We start from the raw sequence: 10,326 nt of genomic DNA, 5'->3' as shown, positions 1-10,326 counted from the left end.
CTCCAAAACTTTTCACAAAAGTGAAATTGGTGGCATGGCAACTTCAACCCTTCCCCCCGCCCCCCATTTTGTTTTCCAAAAGACGTTTGAAGTTCATTTCTCTTTCAGCAAATCTCACTGTTTAAAATCAGAGGTTCAAAGACCCACACCCAGGAGCTGCCTCCCACCCCAGCAGTGCTGGAAAGCCCCTTCCTCACCTCCCCACCATCTGCATGGATCTCAAGGGATGAGTTTTTCCACACCCACCCATAGATGTTTTCCAAACCAATCCCAGCATTGACTGACCTGTAACAAACCCCCCTCCCACCCCATCCTTGCCCCATCCTGTGAGTTTTACTGAGCAGATACATGAAGGCATAGATAAGACTAGTAAGACAGAATATACTCATCATCCCTATCACAACGCTATGTCTCTAAGGCATGCCGTCCTAACCACGATGAGATGGAAAGCCAGCTGGCTTCCTGCACGTCCAATCTCGTGTACCTGAGGGAGGGAGGAGAAGGGGATCTGAGCTTGCTCTCAGACTTGCCATTCTCGCTCCTTCTTTGTCTCCTCTTTTGTTATTCCATTGTCTTTTCCTCTCTTCAAAGCCACCATCCATCCTTCCTCTTCAGCTTCTTCATCTCTCCCAGAGGTTCCAATCCCTTTGTGTGTGTGTGTGTGTTGGAGGCTGGTTTCTAACATTGCTGCTTCTCCTCCAGCTTGGAGCTAAGAAACATTGGGTGATGTCTGAGGATGTTTTCAGGAATGACCCCTGCACTGGGGTGGAGAGGAAAAACACGCCGAAAACCTGAATATATGGATCAGTGAAGGCAATGGGTTTAGAGGAGTCTAGCTATCAGCTTATGTAAGTTGGGTGCTCGTGGATGAGATGCCCAGCTAGAACCTGTTGAAGCATTAGCTTTGGGGTTCAGAAGGATGGGAGCTCACCCCCGGAGGCATTCCTGCATGCTCTGGCCACCCTCCCTGGTCTGGGATCTCCGTGCCCCCTCACCCCTCAAAGTACGTAAACAACTGCCTGGAAATAGCATGGCTGGATCTGAGGGATTCAGCATGTTTGCTGCAAAGACCTTTATGTGCAGACCGTGTCATTTCGCCCAGCGTTTTTGCTGTTAGGGAGGTGGCAGCTGCCTTTTCTGGAGGGGGCTGTGGCACACTTGCAACACGGAGGACAGAAGTGCCCAGCAGGTCACCAACCATAATGCAAAGTCTCATCTTTGAAGCTTCCAAAGAGCAACTTATGACTTCTTGTAGGTGTAGGGGAAAAAAAAAAAAGAAAAAAGTTAGCTCTTTCTTCTCTTTCCCCAAAATACCTTGGAGTAGTCTCAGCCTCCATGTGTGCTGACACAGCACTGTCCCTTGCTAGGGATAAGCAAAGTGCCCTAGAATTCCCTAAATCTCACCAACCCAGGTCTGCAGGGAATGGGCAGATGTCCAGGAGCTATAGACACTAGAGGTGTGAAGCTGGAAGGAGCAAAGGCAGGGAGAAAGGTGTGAAGGAAAGCAAGACTTGTACCCTCCTCCCTGTGGCTGCCAGCTTTCAAGAGGCTGAGCCACCAGGACAAGCAGGGTCCTTGCACCCTGGGATACCCAGCAGGACAGCAGCTTGCTTAAATAACCCTCATTTCTGTAGGACTCAAATTATTCCCTTTTGCTCCGTGCTCCATGCCTTATTTTTTGGCATCTGGCTGAGCAGCTTCCACCAGGCTTGTCACAGGCAGAAAAGCAGGAAACTGGCTTGTCCCAAGGGATGTGTGAAGGACCTGAAGCCAGTTTGGAAGGGTAAATATGTCATGCACAAACTTTTCAAGGACAGTAAGAGGAAAGGAGAGAAAGGAAAATGGGAATTTGACAGCCAGCATTGGAGAGCTGGAGGCTTGAGGATGAGGACAGACCCAGCCCTATACAGCTGAGCCAGGCCTGGGGCAATTCTCATCAGTGGCTCCAGGCCACCTCTTCCCTCTTCTTCCTTCCTTGCTTCTTGGTGTTGTAAATGGCAGATCCCTTTCCAGGGGCTGTAGGCTGCCTCTTCTGACATGGGGCTAGAGTACAGCATCTATCCTTGGCTTTGGGGTGGGTTGAGTTCACTTGCAGACAAGGAGAAGTGAGATGTGACATTCCCCTGGTAAGTTATGCTTTGGCAGCACTGTTTGCCCCTTCAGAAACACCATCTTCATGTGACTTATCAGGGCCAAGTGGAGGATTCGGTGGCTGGGTTGTCTTTACTGCTGGCCTGAGGAGGTTCTGCGGGGCACAGAACCACTTGCATTATGCCTGCCCACTGCCCACCAGGATTACATGGGAAGCAGGGCACTGTGGCAAGAGAGCTAAGGAGCTTGCACTACAACTATTTAATTAGAAAAAAGAAAAAAATTAAAAAAAAATTTCACCTAGATTTGTTGAGCAAAGAGGAAGCCCCTGCTCTGAGCATGCTGGGAGGACGGACCGGGGGGGACCATTTCCCAGTGACATGCTGGGAGGGGGGATGGAGCTGCCCCTCAGTGAGCACACTGAGCACATCTCTGCCCCCCTCCCTCCCCATATACAATGGGGAGGACAGTTCCCATAAAAAAAAGAGACCAAACCATTCCCCGTGGGGCCGTGCCGCCGGTCCCTGGATGTTGCTGCACTACGGAGCATCGGCGCCGAAAGTGAGAGGCCATGGGGTGGGGAGAGAGATGGAGACACAGAAAGAGAGAGAAGTGTGATGGAGAGCTGTAGAGACGTGAGACGACAGGGCTGTTCTGCTGCAGGGCCTCTGGCACTTAGCCGGAGGCATTGATGTAGAGCTGGCTCTTGAGGATGTAGTCGATGACAGGCTGGCAGAGGTAATCCACAACGTGTCCATCCCCGTGCTGCAGGGCCAGTCTAGGGGAGCAGGGGAAGAGGAGGGTCAGAGCCTACGTGGGGAGCTGGATGGCCCCTTTCCAGGAATTTGGGCTTCCTGAGCAGGGGCTGGGAACACGGTGGTGTCCCCATGAATGGAGGTGTTGGCTGAGGGCACCCTCAGCATCACCCACCTGCTTTTGGTGGAGCTGACGACCGACATAGGGTGGTTCGAATCGTCCTTCACCACCAGGATGTTGTTCTGTGGGTGGAGAAAGAAGAGATGAGGGAAGGGAGGGATGAAAATCAGTGTTTGCCCCACCCGTGTCTGGTTGGCCATGGAGATCTGCTACTTGGTGGCCGCATTAGTGATCCCAGTTAGCGGCTGAGGCAAAACCAAGGGGGGGAACTCTCCAGGTCCCATGTCCAGTGTGATGTTGGTGGGGTTTGGGGGGTACTTTGAGGCCCTCAAGAAGGTTTAATCTCATGGAAAGGATGTAGCAAAGGGCGACAGGGAGTGCAACAAAGACAGCATGGAGTCTGGAGAGCAAGATAATGAGCAGCTGAGGTGCTGTGGCTTGTTCAGCCCAGAGCAAGGCAGGGGGACAGCAACAGGGCCCATGGGAGCAGCATGGAGCTGTGTCAGGGGAAGCTCAGGAGTAGGAATAGGGTCTGCTCTGTGGGGCAGTAGGCATGGCCCTGAGCTGTCAGAGCTCAGGGAGTGCTGGGACACTGCTCTCAGCCACAGGGGTTGGGATAGGACTCAGTGTTCCCTGTTGGATCCCTTCTAATTGAGGATATTCCATGACTCTCTGGCTCCTATATGACTATGTATGAATCCACTTACTTTATACTTGCGGAGTATTGAGGAGTGGTTCATGATCCGATCAGGGTCTGCTCCATCCCTGGGCACCACCACAATCCCAAACTCCCCGACAATCACCTCCATCTAGATAGAATCAACGCAAAGAGAGTTTTCACGACCTGCCAATGCAAAATCTGCCACAGCCTTCCAACCCCCACCCCAAACAAGCTGTGCACCCTGCAAGTGCTTGGCAAAACCTGGATGGGGGTTAACCTCAGATTTCCTCTTTCTGGACAACGTTTGGGAAAAACTTGGATTTATTAAGGAGTGATGCTGGAGACACACAGAGTGATCTATGGTGGATGAAATAAAAAGGAACAGGGTTAAACTCTGTTAATGAATGTTGAATTTAGGCTTCAGGGAGAACTTGTCATGGTGGAAAGGACAGCAGCAGATGTTGCCCGAGGATGACATGAACTCTGCCTCACTGGAGATTGGAGCGGAGGAGGCAGCAGCTGCACTGCTGCATGTTGTTTTTACAGCCCCTCATCCCTGGATTTCTTTGTGTTGATGTTATTATTTACTAGTGTCTCGGGGATGGTACTCTGGAGAGCTGATCACCATGGACAGGCTCTCCTCAGGATGGAAGGGAAGAGAATTCTTGGGGTGGTGCATGGATCCCAGCACCATCCTGTATACTGGGAGCAGACTGCTCCCATTGCTGTGGAGGGATGACGACTTCTCCAGTGTTAATTGAAGCATTTTTCATTTGTAGTAGTGTTTGAGATAGGCTCATCTCAGTGCACTGAACTGTGCCTGAATTCTAGTGGGATGCTGTAAAAGCACCAACATCAAAGCCAAACACAGAGTTAAGCCATCTCTGTAGAGGTAATTTGCCATCTGCAGGTTGGATCTGCCTTTGCAAGGGAGAGTAAAAGCGACTTCTCCATTGCTTTTCATGTGTTCTGCCATGTGGATGTGGTCTTGACTGCTCTCAAAATCTCACCACAGTCATTACTGCAGATTGCTTGCCCACATGAGATGGTGTCAAGCAGTGTCTGGCTGAGAGGTAGACATCATTTTTCTTCTCAGTCTTAATTCTTTTCTTCTTTGTTATGATTTTACTTATTTTCGTCTTTTATTACTATTGTTTACTCTTCTTTTGTTAGGTGCAAGCTGCTGGTATGATTTCAAGGGTCTTTCATTTCTAACATAAGGGCAACACTTCTCTTACATCAGCTTTTTTATAAACCAGGAGTGCAGAAGCCCCTGTTGTTTGCGCACCAGAGGCAAGCAATGGGGGTGGTGAGGAATACCAGGGCAGCACTCAGGAGATGGTGGAGGAGGAGGGATGGAGCCCAGGGAAGGGACCCTGGCAGTGACTCACATCAGACTCATTCCAGAGGCCAGGGATGCAGAAAGACTCCAGCAGGTCGCTGCCACAGAGCAGGAGGATGCGCAGTTCTGAAGGAAGGAAGCAGAAGTGCTCAGAGATGGGAGAGAGCAGGGCTGAGTACACCTCTCCCCCTCCTTTCTTGCCATCCCATTGCTCTGCTCAAGGGTGTTCTCATTCACCAAAACACCATCCTTTGCCAAAATGAATACTGCTAAAGAAGCTACAGTCCTTGCATCCCTGATGCAAACAGAAAGCCAAACCTGAACTACCCTGTGCACTATTTCTGCTCCTTTCCTGCACTGCTGGGTCACTGCCAGCATTGCTGTGGGCTGCTGAGGCACTTACATGTGCCCCGAAGGCATGGTATCCCAAGGGTGAGGAGGCATTTCTGCATTTTCAGACACATATAAGTGCTTTGAGGCCTGTTGCAGGTGCTTGATCTGCAGATATGTGTGGAGCTGCACTGAGCGTTGGGCATGGCTTCATGGGTTGATTTTTCTATAGCAAAGCTGAGCAGTGCAACTAACTGCATGATGAAGCACTGGAGCTTTTAGGACTTTTTTGTTGGTTTGCAAACCCGTAGAGGAAAGCTACAAAACTGCGCAGGTAAGGAGGGGTGGGCAGAGGAGTTTCCAACAGTTCAGTGCTGCTCCCATTTCAGCCCCAGGCCATGCTGCCTAGCACCAAGAGTGGTGATGGTTCAGCATCCCTTACTTGCCACCAAATTTCTGGTGGTGCTGGTGGTGGTGGGGGGCTGCATACTCACCAATCTCCTCGTATCTCATCACTGTCCCCAGGTTGGCATTTTCATCTGGGAGGGAAGAATAGAGGTGCTGATGCCTGGCAGGGGCTGCTGGGGAGGCAAGTGGGGCTGGGGGTGATGCTGTACTCCTGTACCTACCCACAAAGGTGAAACGCTCCATGGGTGGGCGAACGCAGCAGATCCGACTCAGGCTTTCTCCTACCTTCCCCAGGATCTTTGCTGAAGGCAGAGAAGAAGAAAAGTAAGATGGGGAGAGGCTTCACTCACGTCTGCCTGCCCTCACGGAGCATGGGATGCTCCCATGCATGGGGACAGTAACTCCCACGTCTCCTCTGGCAGATGACTCAGCCTTCATATAACCAAATATCCCTCAGGCACTATGAGCCTGCTGAGAGACCTCGTCCAGGTCAGCTGAAAAATAAAATGATTGTTTTTTTCAGCTGGAGCAGAAAAGAACAGAAATACGCCACCAGGAGTGCAGAAGGAGCTAGACTGGTGTTCATTGTTCATCAGAAGTGTGGAGACAGGTCAGCTTAACACAGAGTTATAGAAATCTTTTGTTAAATTTGGGACCAACCAAAAATTAATCTGAGTTGTGAGGCAGGCTGGGGATCCTGAGGCTGCAAGGAGCACAAGCACACTGCTATTCCCCAATCCCAGAGGTGACAGCAAGCTAGAAAACTGAGAAGAGGGAATGGGAACATTAGAGGTGAAAGAAGACTTGGAGGAGATCAGAAGCATTCCTGAGCAAGTGTTTGGTACCTCACGATGGGGTGTGAGGAACAGGTGGCCAGTTCCTCCCCTTCCTCCCCAGAGCCACCTACCTGCAGTGGGCTTGTTGGACACGTTGTTGTTCTGGTAGATAGGCTGTGTAGACTCATTCTGGGGCTGTCCAATCACGGGGGTAATGGAGGGGGTGTTGACATTAGAGAGGATGCAGCCGGTCACTCTCTGCAGCAAAAGGGAAATTAAGTAGTAAAGATGGCTTCCCCAAGGCTGGAGGTGATTCTCAAAACCTTTGCTGCTACGGTAGCTGGTCCCCTCTCACTGAAGATGAAGGTCATCATTAGTGACAGACCCATCCATCTCACTTTAGCTTTCCTAATATCTAATATCTAGTCTTGGTCTAGTAGGTCCCTACTGCTCTTTTATTTAGAGGAAAAAAACTGTTTGTTCCCTGTTGATTGGTGATAATGCAAGTAGTTCATCCAAGGGGCTCAGTTTGCTTTCAGAGGCAGGGAAGAAGTGCAGAGAACAACTGCGACATAATGCCTTGTGTACTTCTCCAGGTTAGGAACATATATCTTCTCCATCTGTCCCAGCCATGTTCTGGGCATTGATGTCTACCTCTGGGCTCCAGAGCCCATCCAGGCAGAGGATGGTGTCTGCAGCCTGATTCTGGTGCAGGACCAGGGCACGAGGTGCAGAGGGACTCACCTTCATCAGGTCACGGTGGTGCTCCAGCACGCTGCAGGTGGTCTGCCAGGTGTCCTGGTAGCACTCCCAGGGGTCCACCCTGCAGGAGCACAGGGAGGCAGCAGCGTTAGTTGGTGGCTGCTGCCTTTATGTCCTTACCACACCACCTCTTTCCTCCAAACCTTCCACCCAGCTCCCCCTAGTAGCTTCATCCCTTCATTTCCCTTCTTTGTCTTGGGGTGGGAGAGAACCTGAACATGTGCCCATGCCCAGGCTCCTCCATACTCTTAACTTCTGATCCATTGGGTTTGGATATATCTGCATGTAGTGTGATCTTCCTGATGGCATTACTGGTCCCAGCTCAGCTGTGGGGCTGCCGTGGACCAGGGATTGCTGCTGTGTAGCCCCAGCACCCCCTCCCTGCAGTGGTCTTTGTCACTCACCGGATCCAGTCGGAAGACTGCACAGCCAGCTGGCACATGGTCAGGCGGTGCCGGCTGGACACCAGGCCCTGGAACAATAAAACTGCAGATTAAAAGGAGGCAGTGCATAAAGATTATCTGAGTTCCTTGTTTCTGGATAAGAAGTATTCCTGCCTTTCAAAGCTGAAGGTCTCAGCGTGGTTACCTGGGCTATGGTGGGTCCAGGCCCAGGGGTGGCTTTTCCTGCTGACATTTCTGCATCTCACAAGAGATCAAAGCAAAATCTCCTTTCTTATTTTAGATTTTTTTCCCCTTCAGAATAAAACTCATTTGTATTATGATAAAAACTGACTTTAAAATCATTCAACCAACACAATCCCCCAAAAATGACGCCCATCATTTTGGATGGTAGTATTTCTCTTTCCTTTCTGGTTTTATCTGGTTACAGGCTCTCACTGGAAGTTTTATCTGAAGACTGGGTGGTTTTATCCCTCACCATCTTCTTGGAGGCTTTCTTGTGGCTTCTCAGTGCTTGACATTGCACATACAAAGAAGAGATAACAGGAACAACTCACCGCCTTCCCATAGGAATCATGCACAGGTGAGACAATGCCACCGATGACGATGAACCGTCCAGTCTTGTGCAGGTAATCACGGGCTCTCTCTAGAGGAGAGCAAGAGGGGATCAGTGCATTAGCCCATTCCACCAAACCCCACAAAACTGGCTTTATGGCTTTGCCAAATGCTGTTTGAGGGTTTCACCTCCAGCTTCATATGGCCATCACCCGCCTTGCCCTAAAAGCTGAACCCTCAGCTGCCAACTGTGAATCTGGTATTTCTCACCACCCCTCAGAAATAGAAAATCCAAAGGACTCTATCATGTTCATCCTCCTTTGGCTTTTCTTGCCTTCTGCACGGCTTGGGTGAAGCAGGAGAGCTAGAGGAACATTTTGAAAGCAAATAAGACTGGCCAGCCTGCATGGCTGAGATGTGATAGTGGAGTGTGGACATATGTGCTGCTCATCCAAAATGCTGGATGGGAATGGATGAGAGCAGCACAGGGAGAAGGGCTCTGTTTTGGTCTAGATTTCAGTGGAACAACCCTCAGTGCTCTGAGACAAGGAGGAGAAACATCTTTAAGGGTGTCAGCCCTAGAGGCTGATATGGGACTGGAGATGGGGAGGGAGGCCATTTGTGTTTTGGGGTTGCTTTGGTTGTGTGAGCTAGGAGTGAGCAGGAAAGGGCACAGTGTGCAGCAGGAAGGGAGGAAATTGGAGCAGGGGTTGTTCAGTCATCCCTGCTGAAAGGGGCTGGTAGAGATGCTGAGCACTGACTTTCCTGAAGACCCAAAAATACTGTGGAAAGAAGGATTTATGGGGAAGGGAGGCACATCCTGGGCTCTTTTGGCAGATCCAGAGGAACCCAGATAAACTCAGGAGGTATTGCATGAAGCCAGGCAGTTCATTGGGTGCAGACAAATGCTTCCCTTGGGACAAAGAGCACTCCCAGGTGTGCTCATGGACCTGTGGTCTCTATCTAAAGCCACTTTTATTGTGCAAACAATAACCCATGTCGAACTGCTTGGGCAAAATTATTGTGTTCCCTCAAGTTTTGACATGCATAAAAAGGACTACTGTTCACAGAAAAAGCTGTAGGGCACTTGCAAGTCAAGAATGGCACTATGATTACTGTGGACTTCTGTTTCCTGAGCTCTGAGCAGCCCCAGGTCCCTGGGACATCCCATGAGACATCTGTTAGCCTTAATGCACCTCCTAGACTCACCCTAAATCCTCTCTGGCTTTACTCCCAGTTGTTCTCCGTGCATGTTAGCATCCAGAGAAATAAAAATGGGGTTAAATAATTCAATTTGTGTGGTGGAGCAAGGAGCAAATCATGCATGCCCGAATTAGACATACCTAAAGCATTCCTGCCTGCCTTTGGGATCCTGGGCTTGAAGGTGTGAACACCACCAGTTTGGTTTGAATCCTTTTCTCTTTCTCCCATCTTTGCTGGGTATTCCTCTGCCTATTGGGATCCATGTGGAGCATCTTCCTCCACCAGTGGCTCTCACTGACCCAGCTCAACCCTGTGGTATGGGGTCACCAAGGGGGAGAAAATGGGTTGGACAGGGTGTTTTAGAGGAGTAGAGGTACTGGGTGGGATTTCTGGGTGGTTGTCCCCTTTTGTGCATGTTGGGATGAGCACCCATGGTACTGATGGAAGCAGCAAGGACCAAAGGGCATCCCTGAGGTTGAAGGTTACTGTTCCTGGGGGCACTCTCCCATCTTTATATTTGAAGCTGTACTAGGTCAGTGCTACTGCATAATTATTGCTATGCATGGTATAAATTATGTACATAAAAACAGCCTATGCAGAAGCTTGAGAGCCCCTTGTGCCTGCTGAGGACTTCCAGAAACACTGAATCAGTCCCCCAAAAAGCCTAGAAGGAATCACAGGGGAAGAGTGGCAGCTTGATCCTCTTGGATGCTCTTTGTGCGCTGCTAGTGATGTTAATTGCCTTCCCATCACTACCTTTACAGTTAATTTTAATTGAATCAGAAAGGGAAAAAAAGTCTTTTTTTTCTTTTTTTTCTGAACATGACCTTTCTAACATCTTTCACAGGAGCTGTGTCCTGGTACCTCTTACAGATCTTTTAAAAAAGACAGCATAGAACATACATCTTGTGATTAAAATGG

The 10,326-nt window shown here is 49.9% G+C and overlaps 1 protein-coding gene across 1 annotated transcript; it reads right to left on the bottom strand.

The window, feature by feature from the left end:
• Window positions 1–52: 52 nt before the first annotated feature.
• On the bottom strand, window positions 53–9,633 carry NMNAT2 (nicotinamide nucleotide adenylyltransferase 2). The gene is made up of 11 exons (XM_003208530.3): window positions 9,546–9,633; window positions 8,205–8,293; window positions 7,651–7,718; window positions 7,229–7,307; window positions 6,616–6,742; window positions 5,930–6,010; window positions 5,795–5,839; window positions 5,020–5,096; window positions 3,675–3,776; window positions 3,022–3,089; window positions 53–2,869 (listed from the first exon to the last, which is right to left on the bottom strand). The coding sequence occupies exons 1-11, from the start codon at window positions 9,631–9,633 to the stop codon at window positions 2,767–2,769; spliced, it is 927 nt and encodes a 308-aa protein (XP_003208578.1). The 3' UTR covers window positions 53–2,766.
• Window positions 9,634–10,326: the final 693 nt, after the last annotated feature.

Source organism: Meleagris gallopavo, chromosome 10 (assembly GCF_000146605.3).
Source record: "Meleagris gallopavo isolate NT-WF06-2002-E0010 breed Aviagen turkey brand Nicholas breeding stock chromosome 10, Turkey_5.1, whole genome shotgun sequence".
Lineage (NCBI taxonomy): Eukaryota > Metazoa > Chordata > Aves > Galliformes > Phasianidae > Meleagris > Meleagris gallopavo.
Note: the sequence above shows the minus strand (reverse complement) of the source record. Positions and strands in the feature narration are given on the sequence as shown.